The sequence below is a fragment of the Symphalangus syndactylus genome, chromosome 16, assembly GCF_028878055.3.
Source record: "Symphalangus syndactylus isolate Jambi chromosome 16, NHGRI_mSymSyn1-v2.1_pri, whole genome shotgun sequence".
Classification (NCBI taxonomy): domain Eukaryota; kingdom Metazoa; phylum Chordata; class Mammalia; order Primates; family Hylobatidae; genus Symphalangus; species Symphalangus syndactylus.
Window position 1 is genome coordinate 13,941,337 of NC_072438.2, and position 19,566 is coordinate 13,960,902.

Consider the following 19,566-nt stretch of genomic DNA (forward strand, 5'->3'; position numbering starts at 1 on the left):
ACTTTGGGTCATCCTCATCTTCCTGGTACAGAGAAGAGACACCCTTAGAGTTGGAGGTTTCCTTTGGAGGTCTCAGTTCCCCTTATAAAATGGTCACTTCTACTTGGTTTTCAATGCTTTTCTGAGTCTGCTGTTTCCCCCAGCAGTTATTTTGAGATAAATAACTCAAAATAACCCTTATGTCAGAAGGGCATGTCAGGGGCAGCACATTCTGGCCTGCTAGTCCTGTTTGGGGTGGCATGTTCTGAGCCCCATCACTCTCCTTGCAGACAGGCACCTAGAGTTATGCTTCATCTTATCACTCTGACCACCCCGCTATGTATTGCTTATTCATTCCCTGAGCCCTCCCTGCTAAAGAAAATTATTCTGGCATTCGTTAAAACCGGTAAGGAAAACTCTTCCCAACAGGAGTCAGGACCATCGCAATGGACGAGAGAGGGTGTGAGATTCTGAATATGGCAGACAGTGGGGATTGCAGCCAATGAGCAGGGGTGGGGCAGCAGGTGGAAAGTCGCCCGAGGTACTGGAATTCTTGCTGAACTGACCCCACGAGATGCTTGTCGAAGACAGGCTAAGGACTGAGTCGTCAAAGAAGGGATGAGGAACTCAATGAGAAGTGGAGGGAGGTTAGGCTTCTAGGCAGGGGGATTCCTGCCAAACTGATTTTGCAGGATTCTCGCTGAAACTGGGCCAGGCAGGCCTGAGACTGGATGGGTTATGAGGGTGATGATGGAGACCTGGACAAAGGTCGAGGCCTAATTGAGAAGAGGGTTCAGAGGAGCCTGACCCAAGGGCCTGGTCCCAGGGAGCACTGGTGGGACAGGGGCCATTTGCTGGAGTGCAGCCCCCAGACTTGATGATGGATTGGATGGGGCAAAGGGGCCCCGGCGAGGACAGGTCTGGTATTGAGACTTCATCTCTTTAGCCACAACTCCCTTTTGAAGATTCTCTGTCTCCAGGGCTCCCAGAGGCCAGCTGGGCCCGGCCGGGTGGGGGAGAGCTGCTGTCAGAGCGTCTGCCGTGCAGGTGCCTGCAGGCTGTTGAATGACCTCATGCGCCATCATCACAGGGCCGTGGGTCACACAGGCCTCCCTTTCTCAGGCCGAACCCAGCGGGATGATGTCAGACAGGACAGCCTCATCCCCAGTGTCGCCTGTTCCTTGAGTCTCTGCTCGAGAGCCCGTCAAAGGGTCCTTTGGGACCGTCCCAGCAGTGCCAGGCTGTCTGGGCAGGGGCCTTGCTCTGCATGGGGCTTGGCCCCCACAGTAAAGGGCACCCTTAGACAGCGGGGCCCGGTGGACACTGAGCACAATGGCCTTGGGACAGCAGCTCGGGGACACAAGTTCAAATCAAGGGTAACCTCATCTCAAGAACAAAGGCGCCCTTCAGGACTGGACTGAGGCCGGCCCCCGCTTCTGCTGTGAGGTTCTGCGGGATGTCGAACCCAGGCCCATCCCCTCTCCTGACTTGGATTTCTCAGTCTGAATGATGACAGGTCTGACCAGCTGTGTGGCTTTGAGGCTCTCCTCCCTGGCACAGGCCTCCTTGGGGCCCCCACCCTGCCTGGTCATCCTGAGACCCTCTGTGTGGCCTCCAGGGATGTCGGGGCTCCGTGCAGATGTTATTTGGCTGGCAAATCCTGCTGCAATAAAAGCTCTGAAAAGCATGGGTCCCAGCGACCCCCATGGTGTCCGGGGCGATGAGGCAGGCCAACCCCCACATTGCCACCACCGTTCCTGCCGTGGACTTTCCCGTAAACATGGGGTGGGGCGTTAGATCCTGTTCACTGTTACGATGCCCGCATTAAAATAATGAGATACTCCTTTTTCCCACTGGGGTGAAAATATAAAAAGGAAGTGTGAGCCCCATGTTGGAGAGAAGTCAAGGACACAGGCCTCTTATGCAGCTAGTAGGGGTGAAAATTGGGAAATTGCCAGAAAAATCTCAAGAGCCCTAAACATGACCCCACTCTCTGAGCTAAGACTCCATTTCTAGGAAGTATGTGCCAGTTGTGTGCAGAGGAGCCCCTGCAATGTTATGTAGAGATAAATAAAACGTTAGAAAGATCAAGAGAGGAGGCCAGGTGCAGTGGCTCATGCCTGTAATTCCAGCACTTTGGGAGGCCGAGGTGGATGGATCACCTGAGGTCGGAAGTTCAAGACCAGCCCGGCCAACATGGTGAAACCCCGTCTCTACTAAAACTGGGTGTGGTGGCGCATGCCTGTAATCCCAGCTACTCTGAAGGCTGAGGCATGAGAGTCTCTTGAACCTGGGAGGCGGAGGTTGCAGTGAGATGAGATCGCATAACTGCACTCCAGCCTGGACAACAGAGTGAGACTCTGTCTTAAAAAAAAAAAAAAAAGAAAAAGAAAAGAAAAGGAAAGAAAAAAGAAACATCAGGAGAGGAGTAGAGAGATAAAATTCTTAACTGTCCACATTGTGTAGCCCTTAAAGTTGCATGTTTTGATATTTAATTAACTGGGAAATGTTCAAGACTTTTTTTTTTTTTTTTTTTTTTGAGACGGAGTTTCGCTCTGTCGCCCAGGCTGGAGTACAGTGGCACGATCTCTGCTCACTGCAAGCTCCGCCTCCCGAGTTCCCGCCATTCTCCTGCCATTCTCACGCCATTCTCCGCCACAGCACCTGGCCTGTTCAAGACATTTTTAAGCAAATATGTAGGATATGAAATTGTGTCTGTAGGCTGGGTGTGGTGGCTCATGCCTATAATCCCAGCACTTTGGGAGGCCAAGGCAGGCAGATTGCTTGAGCCCAGGAATTTGAGACCAGCCTGGTCAGCACAGTGAGACCCCATCTCTACAAAAAAATGAAAAATTAGCTGGGCATGGCGCTATGCTTCTGTAGTCCCAGTTACTTGGGAGGCTGAGGCAGGAGGATTGCTTGAGCCCAGGAGGTGGGGGCTGTAGTGAGCTATGTTTGCACCACTGCATGCCAGGCTGGGTGACAGAGTGAGACTCTGTCTAAAAAGAAAGAAAGAGAAAAAGGAAGAAAGAAAGAAAGAAAGAAAGAAAGAAAGAAAGAAAGAAAGAAAGAAAGAAAGTAAGCAAGCAAGCAAGCAAGCTGTGTATGTACACTGAACCCCTTCCATTTGTAGGTACACCTGGACTATAAGGCAGCCAACAAAAAGTGGGTGAGAGATTAGAAATGATTTTAATTTCATTTATACTTTTTTTAAGATTTGTATAATTTTTAATAAGAGACATCTGTTACTTTTTTTTTTTTTTTTTTGAGACAGAGTCTCACTCTGTCACCCAGGCTGGAGTGCAATGGTGCGATCTCAGCTCACTGCAACCTCTGCCTCCCAAGTTCAAGCGATTCTCCTGCCTCAGCCTCCTGAGTAGCTGGGACTACAGGTAGCCACTACAATGCCTGGCTAATTTTTCTTTTTTTAATAGAGATGGGGTTTCACCGTGTTGGCCAGGCTGGTCTTGAACTCCCAAAGTGCTGGGATTACAGGCATGAGCCACTGCGCCCAGCCCTATTACTTTTATGGTCATAATTTATTTTTAATTTTTAAACAAGAAATATTTTCTGTGCACTCACACACTCACGTAATCCAATCACCATCTCTCAGAGCTCCAAATGGCTGCTATGTCCCTAGAAACGAGCCGCCATGAAATCCACACGACCCAGAGGACTTTGCAGGCAGGAGATAGGATAAGTTCCCTTATTCCACACACACTTTTCAGCCCCTACCATGTGCTAGCCTGTGTGGCTTGTTTGTGGGATACACAAGTCAGCCATAGCCCTCACCTTCGTGGGAGCAGTGAGTGAGAGATGGAGACACAGCCATGCAGCTAGCAGAGGGTGTGTGAGCGCAGTGCCAGTGCATCGCAGGGGTCAGTGGGTCAGGCTGAGGTTCAGGGAGGCCCAGGAGGAGCAAGTGCCTCAGGTCCTGAAGGATGGCAAGGTGGGCAGAAGGAGCTGACATTCACTGAGTCCCCCATGCACAAGAAGAATCGCACTAATGCAACTAACATTTGTATACAGCAACTCACAAAGCACTTTTCTGATACTTTATCACCTCTGCTTAATTTTATTAAATTCACCCAGTGACCTGACAAGGTGGAATTCTTATTAGCTCTATTCTTAGGTGAAAAAAAAACAAAACAAAAACAAAGACTTGGGGCAGTTTGAGGTTGAATAGAAGAGACCAGAGTGCCAGGGATGTTGGGGGCACTTGGTGCTGGGTGGCCTTGTTATGTTGATGGTTGTGGCTGTTGACATGGGTGGCTGGGTAGAGCTGACAGCTAGAGAAACTGAGACACAAGAAGCCTCAGAGATTGAGTAAATTAGTAACAGGGTGGGACTGGTGTTTGAGCCTTGTGCCCAGCTCCCACCGAACACACCTGTTCTTCACCCCATACCCTAAGGAGCGGGCCCACTTCCCAGCTGAGGTTCCCTCTTCCTACCTCTCAGCTTAGAGCCCTGCCCTGCAAGTCCTCCTCCCCAAGGCTGGCTCCTACCCAGGTTGCAGCCCCAGCTGTCTCTGCAGGCGGACCCAGCCATTGCCCTCAACATGCACCCAGCCAATCCTACATCCTAGCCAGGAACTTGAAACCCCTTCAAATACTCCCTCCTCAGAGAAGAATCTTCCAACTGTCCCCCAGGTTCCTCAAGACCCTATGCCTCCTCCTGTGGGAGCAGTTAGTGCACAGCAGCCATTTCCCTGTTTATTTCCTGCCTCAGTCCCACAACTGGGCTGTGAGCCTGTGGGCGTGGGGACTGTGATCTGGGTACCCCCTGCCCAGCACTAACTCCAGCACAGAGAGGATGCTCGGGGTCGCTTGGAGGGTGGAGTCCGAGTGCACGTCTGTGCATGGACCAGCTCCCTCCTCTGTGTTTCCACACAGGCCCCTGCAACGTGGGAAATAACTCTAATCATTTCCCTGTTGGGAATTTGTCAACAGGTTCCTCCATCTGGCATCCGGCGTGTCGACAAGCAGCCAGAACTGAAGACAGAAACAAGGTTGGTGGCATTTACTGGTGTCTCTGATGTACTCTTCACTGCTCCTGCACTATCTTTGTACAGTTAAGAGGACACTGGCCAGATTCGACAGGCTCATTGTCCAGTCCCACAGGCTGCAGGATGGAGGCAGCCAGGCTTAGGAGGTGGGGAGGGTAAACAGGTGGACTGGTGAGCAATAATACAGGTGGAACAAGGGCATCTTTGTTTTCTGTTGATATCACAGAATACCACAGGCTAGGTAATCTATTTAAAAAGAAGTTAATTCAGCTCATGGTTCTGGAGGTGGGGAAATCCAAGAGCAGGGTGCGGCATCTGGTGACAGCCGTCCCATGGCAGGAGGGGGAGAGGGGGCAAGAGCTCGTGAACAAAGAGGAAAAGGGGGCCAAACTCCCGAGATAACTAACCCACTCCCACAGTAACGGCATCAATCCCTTCAGGAAGGCAGAGCCCTCATGAACGGTCACTTTCCAAAGTCCCCACTTCCAACACTGTCACAAGGGACAACAAGTTTCCAACACACGAATTTTGGAGTGCACATAGCAAAGAGGCATCTAAGAGCCTTTGTGGACTGGCCTGACCTTTTCACTCATTTGGTGAACTCCAATGGCCGTGAAAATTTGAGAACAACTACAGTGTTGGGGGGCCCAAATAGTCCCCAAGACCACCCTCACGTCTGTGAACCCCGAAAATTCGAGACAGGTCTCAGTTAATTTAGAAAGTTTATTTTGCCAAGGTTAAGGATGTGTACCCGTGACACAGCCTCAGGAGGTGATATGCGTCCAGGGTGGTCAGAGCACAGTTTGGTTTTATACATTTTAGGCAGACGCAAGACATCGATCAACGTATGCAAGATGAACGTTGGTTCAGTCTGGAAAGGCTGGAAAACTCGAAGCAAAGGCAGGATGACTCAAAGCGTGGAGGGGGCTTCCAGGTCATAGGTAGAGAGGAGACAAGTGATTGCATTCTTTTGAGTTCTGAAAGGAGGCAATCAGATCTGCATTTATCTCAGTGAGCAGAGGAGTGACTTTGAATAGAATGGGAGGCAGGTTGGCCGCAAGCAGTTCCCAGCTGGACTTTTCCCTTTAGCTTAGTGATTTGGGTCAGTCCCTTAGTGGTTTGGGACCCGAGGGTGGTCTATGGCCCCATCCGGCTGCTGGTCCGGGGACCTGAGGACACCCCTAAGGCCCACAGGTCAGGCCGTGTCCTCATCCTGCTGTGGATCTCAGCAACCCCTGGCCTCCCACTTCCTCCCGAATGTGGAGTGTCCCGTAGGCCTCATCCAGTCCACCAAGCAGGCTACCTTGGGGGTCCTGAGTGACTCTGATGTCCTGTAGCGGCAGGTCTGGGCTCATGTTTGATCAACTGTGCCTGCAGGGAACAAAGTGGGACATAGAGAGTGTCTGATGGGGTTCGGGACAGCATTCCGATGCAGGCCTGTCTGAGCGAAGCTGCAGGATGCCCAGCATCTGGACCCTTCCTGGAAGGCCAGCTCCCCTGCTGGCCGGCTGAGCAGGCAGGGCTGGAGATCTGCACAGGGGCAGGCAGGGGCCCTGGCTTCCCACCTGTGTCCCTGATGCTCTCCTAGCGGCTCTGCTTTTGGCAGGGGAGGGGCCCCAGGGGAAGTCTGCCCTTTTCTGCCTTCCATGGTAGCAGAAGAGTCGTGCAATGAAATCCCACAGTGAGCTTGGCCAGGATGGCAGCAGCTAGCTGGCACATTGTGAATTTCGTTGTCCTCTCAAATGGCTGCTGCAATCCATTCTACAAGCTACCCTGAGGCTGCCCTGGTTCTCAGAGATGAGCAAGGCAGCAGCCCTTCCCTCAGCAAGCCATGGCGTGTGACTCCAAAGTGACCACAGGGCCCGCACCATTTGTGAGATCTTTCCATGCCCACCGAAGGCCTGTGGAAGGGACCTGAGTGAGGGAGCCTGTCATGCCAAGGCCACCAGACCACGCTGTGGCTTGCATGTGTGCATGGGGACACCACCCTGTCTCCTGATGATGTAGCTTCAATGAGTGGAGGAACACCAGGGTCTCCGTCTCAAGTAGAATTAGAAAAAACAACGCGGACACATGTGATGTAGTTTTAAAGAGCGGAGAGTTTAATAGGCAAGAAAGAAGAAAGGCAGAAGGAAGAAGCTCCCCGGTATAGAGAAAGCGCGGGGGTGTTCCAAAGCCAAGACAGGGAACCCCAAGTGGGGTGGATACCAGTCAGGTATATATACGGGCTTGAGGAGGCAGTGTCTGATTTGCATAGGGCTCAGACAATTGGTTTGACCAGGCATGTCATTCATGTAGCCCATGAAAAAGCTGGCCCTCCTACCCTAGCCTTTTAATATGCAAATGCAGGGTGCCCTGATGTTCTACACACTTGGGGATATGTGGGGGCGGCCATGCTGCCAGGAAAATGTGGGGCAAGGGCAAGAAGGCATCAGGAATCGCCATGTTTGGGTGGACCCAGTTTCTAGTGGCCTGCATTTGCGTATCAAAGGGTGCCGGCCTGGCTCTAAGAGCTGCTTTGAAAACAAAAACTTCCCAAGGACCCCTTTTCCTTTCTATCTGCCTAAAATAATTTTTTTTTTTTTTTTTGAGACGGAGTCTCGCTCTGTCGTCAGGCTGGAGTGCAGTGGCCAGTGGCGCGATCTCGGCTCACTGCAACCTCTGCCTCCCAGGTTCAAGCGATTCTTCAGCCTCAGCCTCCTAAGTAGCTGGGACTACAGGTGCCTGCCACCACGCCCAGCTAATTTTTGTATTTTTTTTTTTCAGGTATAGACGGGGTTTCATTATGTTAGCCAGGATGGTCTCGATCTCTTGACCTCGGGATGCGCCCGCCTCGGCCTCCCAAAGTGCTGGGATTACAGGCGTGAGCCACCGCGCCCGGCCCCTAAAGTAATTTATTAATAACTCCTACCACACTGAAACCGACCAGGGCTAGAAAAGGGAGCTCTGCGGCCACAGCCAGGACCCCTCAAGGGCGGAGTGGGGGGCGGCTGGCACCAGCTCCCAGGTTCTGGCCCCTGCTGTGGAGCTGGCCATGGCACCTGCAGGAGGCCTGACTCTGGCCAGGCGGCGGCAGCAGCTTCACTGTCCGCACTGATGCCAGCCCGTGCTGACCTCCGGGTCACTGGCCTCGCGGGCGGGGGTCACTTAACCACCGGATGCTGGCAGCAGAGGAGGAAGGAGTCCTTGTGCTCGGGGGCCTGTGCAGGCGTCCTTGTTTCCTGGGCTCTGTTTGCAGTTGCTTTTGAAGCAGTTATTTTTAACAGAGGGCTAGTCGGCCTCTAGCCAACACGGGGAGGCGGCGCAGGCTGAGAGCGGCCGGCCTCTTAGCGCCGAGTGCAGGGACTGGCGTAGCTCCCGGCCTAATGGTCTCCGTCCCATTGGAGCTAATTTTCCCAGAGGGCCTGGCACTTCCTGGCCTGGGGGTGGGAGGGAGAGCCCTTCTGCTCTGTGTTGTTCCGTCAAAAGGAGACAATATGCAGAAGGCAGGCAGGCCTGGCCCGCTCCTGGCGGCATCAACCTCACTCGTTTGTGGAAACCCGACACCCAGGTGGAAGTAGCTTCTCAATGCTACCTGCTAGTCCAGAGGAGAAATGACTCGCAGTCCTAGCCCCTCTGTGCCGGCTCCTGGGGGGCTCCAGGACCCTCACAGGAGCCTCCATCCCTGCCTCAGGGTTGCTCTTCAGCAAGAGGCCGACCCCTGAGCACCCGGCCCCACGCAAGGTTGCAGTGGGGAGGAGGGAGCACTCACTATTCTCTGCAGCCTGAAGGTGGCACTGATCACACGGCTGCCCCTTCTGCAGCACGGGGATGGGAGCTCTCCCAGGACAAGGATCTGTCCACGGAAAGAGAGAAGCTGTAAAATACTGGAAGAGGTTCATTCTGAGTCAAATATGAGTGACCATGACACAGCCCTCATGTGACCCTGAGAACAGGAGTGCAAGGGGTTTGGGGTGCAGCTTGATTTTATACATGTCAGGAAGACATGAGACATCAATCAGAATACATGTAAGATTGACAGTGGTTTGGTCCAGAAAGTGGGACAACTCAAAGCAGGGGCTTCCAGGTTATAGGTAGATTTTAAAACATTCTGATTGGCCGTGTGCAGTGGCTCACACCTGTAATCCCAGCACCTTGGGAGGCTGAGGTGGGTAGATCATTTGAGGTCAGGAGTTCGAGACCAGCCTGGCCAACATGGTGAAACCCGCTCTCTACCAAAAATACAAAACTTAGCCAGGCATGGTGGCACGTGCCTGTAATCTCATCTATTCAGGTGGCTGAGGCACGAGAATCGCTTGAGACAGGAGGCAGAGGTTGCAGTGAGTCGAGATTGTGGCACTGCACTCCAGCCTGGGCAACAGAGTGAGACTGTGTCTCAAAAAAAATAAAATAAAATGTTCTTATTGGCAGTTGGATGAAAGAGTTAATATCTATAGAAAGGAATGTCTCTTTGTGGAGTCTAAGGTTTTGTCATGCAAATGAAGCTGCCAGGTAGCCGGCTTCAGAGAGAATAGACTGTAAATGTTTCTCATCAGACTTAAGGTCTGCGTTGATGTTAAACGCTGGTGGGCTTTTCCTGAATTCCAAAGGGAGACGAGCATAGTGAGACATGTCTGAACCCTGCTTCCCATCATGGCCTGAACCCGTCTTTCAGGTTAACTTTGACTTTGGGATGCCCTGGCCAAGTGGATAGAGTCCACTGAGATGGCTGGGGAGCCCTAGCATTTAATTTTTGGTTTACAGACAGCATGTCAGATGTCCCTGGCATCTGGCCAGGGTGCTCAGCGGAGGTGAGAAGGATGTGGTCCTAGCTGCCCTGTTCCCAGTGCAAACACCCCCGCCTCGGGTATTTGATCATATGGTCACTCAACACACAAGTCACGAAGCACCTATTGTGTGTGCTCTGGGACTGAGCACTGTGAACATAGAGGTGAATAAGACCTGAGGGGTCCCTGCCCCCAAGGAGCCCCCTGTCTGGTGGGGGAGACAGACGTGGATGGGCAGGCTCTGATGTGCAGGATGCTCAGAGGAGCCGTGACCGAGAGGGGCCTGGGCCCAGCTGGCGGTGATCACAGGCGGCTTCCTGGAGCTGCGGCTGATGGTCCAGTCTGGTTCTGGCTCTGGGCGGTGTGTCTGAGGAGCTAGTGATCTTCAGGGGACTGAACGTGGGTTTCAGGACCCTGGGGTGGGAAGGGGGTGGCCCTGTGCCTGTGGTTAGCCCAAGGTAAGCCCCAAGAACGGTGAAGGTGGCCACAGGGACAGCTCAGCTCAGAGGGGTCCCTGCTTTGGCTGGGGGCTGGGTGACTTCGGTGGAGGAAGCCTAGACTGGCCAGGCTGGTCCTGTAGGTTGTGGGTTTCCAAGGTGGGTCTCCTTTGGACAAGTTAAGAGTGAGGCCTGCCCCGTGCACAGAGGCCTCAGTGGTGGCTACTGTGGGTGGGAGTCCAGGAGGAAGCTGAAGACTATGGGGGCCGTTGAGGAAGGAGGACACAGGCTTGTTGAGACCAAACGTGGGGCTGTTCTGGCTGAATGGGAGCGAGACGGTCCCGGCAATTCTCCGCGGTGGCCAAGGGCGGTAGAGCGAGGCTTGGCGTTGGAGTTCTGCTCTGCCTCCTCCCAGCTGTGTGACCTGGTGCAAGTCACTAGCCCTCTCTGAGCCTCAGCCCCTCGGCTTTCACGTGGAGATGAGAGGGGTCAGACCATGTGACCCTAATGGCAGGCCTCCCCAGTGACTGTTGAAGGACAGCTGCCTCCCTGGGGCCGGGCAAAGCTGGTGGGGGGGATCGGAGCCAGGTGAGCTCCCAGCCCTTCCATTTCTGTGGGTCTGAACAAGGCGCTTGTACTGGGGCCCGGGAGAACATATGGATATTGAGTTCCATTGCCAAGCACCTTTGTGCGATTGGAGTTGGGTAGGGAGAAAGCCAGAAAAAGCTCCAGCCTCCTCCCACTGGGGAAAATCAGGCCTACTCAGCTCCCTTCTGACTCCTTCCCACCCATCACAGAGCTGGGGACTGAGCCCAGAGAGGGGAATGGGACAGTGACCTGGCTGCCCCGCTTAGACCCCCCTCAAACATGCAGAGAGCAAACCTGGCCCCTGGCCCTGTGCCGAAACCAGCCAACGCTCCCTCTCTCTCATTTGTACCAAGGCACAGTTGGAGGCTGTGAAGCGTTCCCCAGCAGCCTGGGAGACTTTCTTGTGCTGCTGTTAGTGTGCTCGGCTTACGGGAATCTTTCTTCTAAAACACCCCATGTTCGTCTGCTTTGCAGAGAAGAGGGTTCTCTGTCAAGGTCATCTCCTGAGCCCACCTTGAGCTGAAATAATAGTGGGGAGAATTTTTCAGTGCTAAGCACCTCACGTGCCTCATCCCTGATCTAATCCTCAGAAACAGCCCCTCAGGGAGCTGTTGCCGGGGGATGGAGAAGGACACTGAGACGCAAAGGGTGTTTCAACGTATTCATATAAAATATATGCAGCCACCATTTTGGCCTGTAAAACATTCAACCTGGCCGAGGAACAGTGGGAACAGCAGATCCTATGTCACATACCTCAGAACTAGCTGTCTACTTTGCAAATAGCAGGTGGTGTTGGGCCATCCTGGGCATGACTGAGGACCCAGCCCCTGCCAGCCTGCAGAAATCCATGGTCCCAGGGGCAGGCAGACCCCAGAGTTGATGCCCATCTGGTGTGTAGCACCGGGGCTGAGGGAGGCCCAAGGAAGCTGGGCAGGCCTCATAGAGGAGAAGGAGGAGGAAGAGGAGCAGGAGGAGGAGGTGGCGGCAGAGGTGGCAGCAGCAGCTGCCAAGCTTAGGATATGAGGAGACACGGGGCGCGGAGGGGAACTGGGCTGGTTGAGCGGGGGCGAAGGCAGAGGTGGCGGACAGGCGGTGGAGTGTCACGCCCACTCCCTCCTCTCCTTCCTTTCTAGATACAGAATCAAGTTTGCACTGAGGGTTGCCCAGGCGCCACCCGCATGCCTCACAGCGTTGTCCTCCCACTGCTGCACGTGGCCCCACATCCGGCGCTGGTGTTGCCCATCCTTGCTGGTGTGCGCTGAGTGTAGGAGGCACTGGCTGTCACCCACGCCAGCCGCTGCACGATGCCCAGCCTGGGTCAGGCAGCTGGGGCTTCCCCGATCAAGGCACCCGGCCTGGGCAGCCTGCACAGCAGAAACCCACCTTCCCACAGCTCTGGAGCCCAAAAGGCCAAGGTCACAGGGTTAGCTGGGGTGGTTTCGCCCTCGTTGGCTTGTGGATGCTGCCTTCTCCCTGCGCCTCTACGTGGACTCCCTGTGTGTATCTGTGTCCTGATCTCTGCTCGTAGAAACTCCAGGCATAACGGATTAGGGCTCATCTTAGCGACATTTTAAAAACCCTGTCTCCAAATACAGCCACATTCTGAGGTCCTGGGGGTTGGGATTCAACCTACCAATGTGGACACAGATTGGCCCATCCACTGTGGTGCCTCCTGGGCTGCAGGCACCGCTGCATGGATGGACCCCTGAAATGGGTGGGACAGAATTGTTGGGGGTGGCAAGAAAAGGGTCTGCTCAGAAAATGAAAGGAGGGAGATGCAGTGGGGGCTGTGGTTAGGGTGGACAACCATCGATGCAGCAGAGGACATGGGGGCTGTGGGGAGAGTGAGGGCTGAGCTCTTGGCTGCTGAGGGCTGGGGAGGCCTCTGTGGAGAGGGGCTCCTTTTGGACAGGGTGAATAGGAGGCATGGGGAAGGCCAGGCAGGTGGCCCAGGAGTGAGGGCTGAACCAGGAGAGGGGTGTGCAGCTCCAGTGAGAGCTGAACCAGGAGAGGCCCCTGCCCTGCAGGTGGGGAGGGATAGCAGGTGCAGCCAGAGGTGTGGGGACTACAGAAGGAGCGTGTCCACAGGGCTGGAAGGGGCTGAGGTGGGCGGAGAGGCAGGACAGTCACAAAAACCATCAGCACAGGGGACACAGCAGGTATGGTCCGGGAGGGAGGAGTGGCCCCAGACAGCAGCGAGCATGTAAGGAGGACACAGGTCCCAGGCATGACGGCAGCAAAAAGGCCAGGACGAGCCCAGAGGTGCGGTGGGGAGAATGGCTGCCAGGGGCCTCCAGGGGCCATGGGAGGGTCAGAGGGCATGGAGGACAGAGCTGGGGGCCAAGCTAGAGAGGGTCTTTAGGGTGATCAAGATGGTCCCGTGTTCCCAGGAACCTGGGCCGGTGGACTAAGCTACAGCGAGTCCCCATAATCCCGGTGGAAAATGACACCTCTGAGCATAACCGGAGCTTGCAGAACGGCTTGGCCTGTGCGTCACTCTGGTCCCGTGTGGCCCACCGCGTCTGCCTGATGCTAGCTTTTCAGTCATTCATCCGAGCCTGTGTGTTTATTCTAAGAATTCCTTCAGCCCCAACTTTATTTATTTATTTATTTATTTATTTTTGAGATGGAGTCTCTCTTTGTCGCCCAGGCTGGAGTGCGGTGGGGCGATCTTGGTTCACTGAGCTCCACCTCCCGGGTTCAAGCGATTCTCCTGCCTCAGCCTCCTGAGTAGCTGGGATTACAGGCGCCTGACACTGTGCCCAGCTAATTTTTGTATTTTTAGTAGAGATGGGGTTTCACCATGTTGTTCAGGCTCATCTCGAACTCCCGACCTCAAATGATCCACCCGCCTTGGCCTCCCAAAGTGCTGGGATTATAGGCGTGAACCGCCGTGCCCGGCCCAGCCGCAACTTTAAATAAACACCCCAGTGCACTGGTGTGGCTGCTGGAGTGGGACTCCTGACAGTCGCCGCTGAAGTCCTCGAATGTTGGTACGTGCCTTCAATCTCTTCCTCTCTCCTTTCTCAGGAAACCAGAACTTCCTCAGAGAGTATCATCTCTGTCCCTGCTTCCAGCACCTCAGGGTCTCCGAGCCGTGTGATTTATGTAAGTCAGGGCCTTTTTATGGGGACGGCGGTGGGAGGGTGGAGAGAGAAGCGGGGCCCAGTGGCCGTGGCTGAGCCTGCCCCTAAGAGAGTTCCCAGAGAACTGTCATCTGGGGCCTGAGGTACGGCCATTGCTCTTGTCCCTGCTTTGGAGTGGAGGTCGGTACAGACTTTATGAGTTTGACTGAAAACCTGAAACACAGACATGTTTGTTTGACCTGGCAATTCCCCTGGGAACCTGTCCCCAATTATCTGGTGACAAGATCCACACGGTGGTGTGTACACAGCTGTTGTTTATAGTGGGGCAGACACGTCACATCAGTGGCCGACAGGGCTTGCCAGGCACCCAGGCGGGACCCTGCAGGTTTTGCAAATAACGGCACAGATCTGTGTATATCAACACGCGCGCGCTCCCAACGTGTTCCCTAAAAGAAGCAAGTTAAGACTGATGTAAATTATGTGATCCCATTTTCCTTAGAGAGAGAGAGAGAGACTGTGTGTGTGTGTGTGTGTGTGTGTGTGTGTGTGTGTGTGTGTCTGTGTGTGAGCCTCACATGCTTCCATAATCACATACAAATATAAAAATGATTGAAAACATTTTAACAAGTTGTTACCAGAAATTTCCTCTGGGTGGTGGGATTTGAGATGGGAGATTACTGTTACTATTATTTGCTAATATTGCTTGTGTAAATACCAAAATTCCTTATCTAGGTGAGGACCCCCAGGCGCCAGGTGAGGGATGGCTTATGCGGTGGTGGCCAGGGGCCATCCAGGACTGCCATGGAGGCTGCCCCTGCACCGGAACCCAGCACTGGAATGGCTGGTGACTGGGACAAGCCCCTTCTCCCCTCCCCATCCCCACCAGGCCAGGACCTGCGTTCTTTATGCCTCAGCAGAGGCTGGATCTGCTGGGTTTCCAGGCTCCGGAACTTTGAGACAATTTATTGGATCTGCTCTCTGCTGTGCTTCTTTTCCGCCCTCCTCTCTTGTAGTGGTTGGACACAGGGTCCTTCCTGATCTTAATCCTGACAGTGCCACTGAGGGGTGCACGAGTCCTCAGTTACCATGATGCACTGCTGCGTGGAGGGTGAGTGGCACTGTGGCGCTTGGGATATGCACTCCGAAGCTCAGGTGGGCACGTGAAGGCACCGGGTTGGCTGCGTGCCCTGGGCGAGGTGCCACCTGCCTGGAGCCTCTGGGAGCGCCTCAGTAAGCCACGGAGATCCCCGGGCACCTTCGGTCCAGGGCTCACCGAGGCACTGCCTGGGTGGCAGTGAGCACAGCGCCTGCTCAGAAGAAGGCTGTGGGAGACACTCGCTGCCGTTACCGTTACCATCATCTGTGTCAGCCTCCTGGGGGCTTGAACAACAGAAATAAATTGTCTCAAAGTTCCAGAGCCTGGGAATCCAGGATCAAGGAGTCGGCAGGGTTGGTCTCCCCGTCCCTGGCCTGCAGGCGGCTGTCCTCTCCTCTCATCCTCACGGGTCATCTGTGTGCATCCAGATCCTGATTTCTTCCCATAAGGACACCAGGCAGATTGGATTGGACCCACCCTAACGGCCTCATTTTAACTGGATGACCTCTCTTAAGGCCCTGCCTCCAAATGCAGTCACATTCTGAGGTCCTGAGTGTTAGGACTTTACTGACATAGGAATTTGGGGAGACACAGTTCAATCCATAATACCATCATCATCCTCATGAATAATGATTATGACAATTATGTGAATGAGATCATGTTTGTGTAGGGGCAAAAAGCTATGATCTGTTTCCTCACCTGTTGAAAGGGTCACGGCTGACACTCCTATAACAATAGACAAGTTAACAAGAGAAAAGCATGACAGATGTATTTAATCAAAGTTTTACGTGACACAGGAGCCTTCAGAAATGAAGGTCCAAAGACCCCGGGAGGGCTGTCCTTTTTAATTTTGGTTTTGAGACAAGGTCTCGCTCTGTCACCCAGGCTGGAGTGCAGTGGTGGGATCATGGCTCACGGCAGCCTCAACCTCCGGGGGCTCAGGCGATCCTCCCACCTCAGCATCCCGAGTAGCTGGGACTACAGGCATGCACCATCACACCTGGCTAATTTTTGTATTTTTTGTTGAGATGAGGTCTTTTTATGTTGCCCGGGCTCGCCTTGAACTCCTGGCCTCAAGCAATCCACCTGCCTCGGCCTCCCAAAGTGCTGGGATTATAGGTGTGAGTCACCACACCTGGCCAACACTGTTCTTTTTTTTTTTTTTTTTTTTTTTTGAGATGGAGTTTTGCTTTTGTTGCCCAGGCTGGAGTGCCATGGCTTGATCTTAGCTCACTGCAACCTCCACCCCCTGGGTTCAAGCGATTCTCCTGCCTCAGCCTCTCGAGTAGCTAGGATTATAGACATGCGCCACCATGCCCCGATAATTTTGTATTTTTAGTAGAGATGAGGTTTCTCCATGTTGGTCATGCTGGTCTCAAACTCCTGACCTCAGGTGATCCACTCGCCTGGCCTCCCACAGTGCTGGGGTTACAGGTGTGAGCCACCGCACCTGGCCTATTTTTATGCTTAGATTGGATGATAACTGGACGGCCATGTAGAAATGTGATTGGACAAAAAGTATGTGATCTGATGGGAGTAGACTGAGTGGGGAAACAGCAGGGCCGTCCGCTCAGATGCTTCTTGACCTCTCTGGGGAGCCCTTCTTCCTCCAGGTATAGGGCGGGGGATCTTAGGACCCACTCTCAGGCGAGCTAGGTCAGAGAATGTCTGCATGGCCAGGTCATGCACAGAATGAGGGAAAGGTTAGACTCGTGTTTCTAGGCTTCATGGCTGGCTTTGGGGAGGAGCTTCTAGTTTCTATGACCCGCCTTGGGGAAGAGGAACTCTGGTTTCTATGGCTCACTTCAGCGGGGGCGGGAAGGAAGAGGGTGAGAGACAGGAGGGCAGGAGGCGATCAGAGAGACCGTGCTTCCCGAGGCCTTCCACTCTCCCTTAGGTCAAAGTCCTCAGCATGCTGTGGCTCTGTACTTTGGGGTATTGTTTTCTGAGCCCCAACATTTGCAAAGCCACTCGGCATCCTGCCTGGTGCCTGGTAAGCGTTCATTCATGGTAGCTGTTGTCGTTGTTGGAACCTGCATGGCATATAGTAACTGCTCATTAAATATGAGCTCTTTTTTTTTTTTTTTTTTTTTTTAACAAACTGGCATTTGCAAGTGGAGTGGTAGTGACTGTGTGTGTGTGCAGCAAGCAGTGACAGTGGCCTCTGTTGTCATGGTCACACTTTCAAGGCAGAGCTGGGCTTGGAGCCCACAGGTCTCCGTGACTCCAAGGCTTCGGTTTTTTCCAAGAGACCCCGCTGCTCAGTGCTGTAAACAGCCGTGGTGGCTCCTTTCTTCTTGCATCAGGCAGTTACAAGCATGGGCGAGCACAAGCTCCCAGTGGAGTCCTGGGGACCCAGCCACGATCAGGCCAGATGGCATCCCTGTTCTGGGTAGGGGAAGGGGTTCCTGTTCACAGGAGAGATCAGGGCAGACCCAAGTGCGGGTTTCAGGCGGGAAGGGATGTTGGTGGGCGAAGAATTTCTGCACCAGTGGGGCGTGCACTTGACCCAGGTCAACTGCAGCCTGGTGCACTGTGTCTCAGCTTTGATGGACTTCCTGCTCGGCCAGGTAGGTGTGCTCACAATTCCAGTTTTAAACAGAAGGCCTCGAACAAATTAATCCAGTCTCCCGGCTCTTAGTTTGACACAAGAGAGAATGCGTGGGGTGCCATGCTGCCTCCTCTTGGCCTCAGAGCTGCCCTGGGACCTGCCATCAGTGTGCCCACGTCGCTGATGCCACTCTGAGATATGAGCTGACTTTGCAGCCTCTAAGTGGTGGAGCCACAATGCAAGGACACGTGCTCCCAATTCTGACACGTGCTCCAAGTACCATGGTCAGCACCCAGCCTGGCCGCATCCCAGCCCTCCCAGGGGCCAGACAGGCCAGAAGCCCAAGCAGCCTCACTTTCTCTCCCACCTTGGGGTTGGTGCCACGCGAGTGGACACTGCACACAGTCCGGCTCTTCACCAGGATGATATGATCTGGTGGGCAAGCCCTCCTTATCCCAGGTTTCTGCCCTGCTCTTCTTTTTTTTTCTTTTCTTTTCTTTTTTTTTTTTGAGATGGAGTCTCCTCTGCTGCCCAGGCTGGAGTGCAGTGGCACGATCTTGGCTCACTGCAACCTCCACCTCCCAAGTTCAAGCGATTCTCCTGCCTCAGCCTCCCAAGTCACTAGGATTACAGGCACATGCCACCATGCCTGGCTAACTTTTGTATCTTTAGTAGAGGGGTCTCACCGTGTTGGCCAGGCTGGTCTCAAACTCCTGGCCTCAGGCGACCCACCTGCCTTGGGCCCCCAAAGTGCTGGAAGTACAGGTGTGAGCCACCACGCCTGGCCACCCTGTTTTTCATCTCACCTCTGTTGGTGTCTGTCATCAACCTACTGTGTGCCTGGCCCCCTGCTCTGTGCTGAGTCCGTCTCAGAAAGGGGCCATTCCATGTCCCCATCGGGTGTTTTGCAGATTGCAGCTGCCCAGCCCTGCCTGCTGTGGGTGGTTGTCAAATGCAGCATCCCCTTCCTTCACCGTCAGGAAGAGACCGGCTCCCCCTGCCATTCACGTGCACAAGAATGGACCAGAGCCCACCGAGTGGCTGCATCTCCTCCATGGACCGTGAAGGCTTGGCAGGCAGGGGCTGCGCCTCGTTCATCTTAGTTTCCAGGATAAAATGTACACACGGTAGACCCTCCCTAAACCATGGGGCTTTTGGACATCACCTATTTTACTGCTCTTTTCTTTCTTCCAAAAGCAATCTGCATTTATTTTTTAAAAAACAGTAATCAGCACACCAGAGAAAATTAAAGCATTTACATCCTGCCAGCCACAGTGGCCTTGCTGATGCTTCTGAGGCACCCTTCAGGTCTCGCTTCTGTGTGTGTGTAATTTTTATAACATGGGGTCACACTGAACATATTATTTTGTAACCTTTATTTCAACATGGCAATAGTGCAGAGTATAAAAGCAACGTTCTTCCATTCTGTGTGATCATTGACTGGATTATATGGTAATGATACTGTCGTAGGTGGCCATATTAGTGTGTATTATGCCGGGTGGAGTGTGGGAAGGAAGAAGGCAAACAGGAAAAACCCTCTACACACACACTCCAGAGGCCTTCCGCCAATTAGAGAGTGCAGCCTGTTGTCATGGCAACCACCCAAGGACTTGGCGTGGGGGAAGTGGATCTGCAAGGCCACTTAGCAACCTGTCTGGGGGGTCGGGCAGGGGCTGTTGGCATCCTGCAGGCTGCCCTCTCTGACCCCTGCTGTCGGGGCCAGGTGGTTCAGGGAAGCCTGAGGAAGGCCGGGAACTAACCCAGGGCAAGGCGGTCCCCTATGCTGTGGGGCTGGACAGGTGAATGCTGTGATCATCGCTGCTGGGAGGGAACGGAGGTGGGGAAGGGAGGATGCAAAACACACCTCTCCAGGCATCTGGCTGAGAGTTCACCTGACTTTTACAAATGCTTGATTGGCTTGTGTTCAATTCACAAGCCTGCTGTCAACCTCACAGCTGGGCAAGGGACTCAGTGATGAATCCTGGGCCTCCAGGAGCCACTGTCTTGAGGGGATAAGGGACAACTTAACAGATGAAGATCAACACTAACTTGTTGCAG

The 19,566-nt window shown here is 53.7% G+C and overlaps 1 protein-coding gene across 12 annotated transcripts in view; it reads left to right on the forward strand.

Moving 5' to 3' along the window:
- Positions 1 to 19,566, forward strand: part of ABLIM2 (actin binding LIM protein family member 2) — a 190,657-nt gene that overhangs the window by 98,222 nt on the left and 72,869 nt on the right. For all 12 annotated transcript variants that reach the window (XM_055245506.2, XM_055245507.2, XM_055245502.2 and 9 more), the window contains exons 8-9: positions 4,929 to 4,987; positions 13,806 to 13,883. In XM_055245506.2, the coding sequence (XP_055101481.1) occupies positions 4,929 to 4,987; positions 13,806 to 13,883 (137 nt within the window). The remainder of the gene's footprint in view (positions 1 to 4,928; positions 4,988 to 13,805; positions 13,884 to 19,566) is intronic.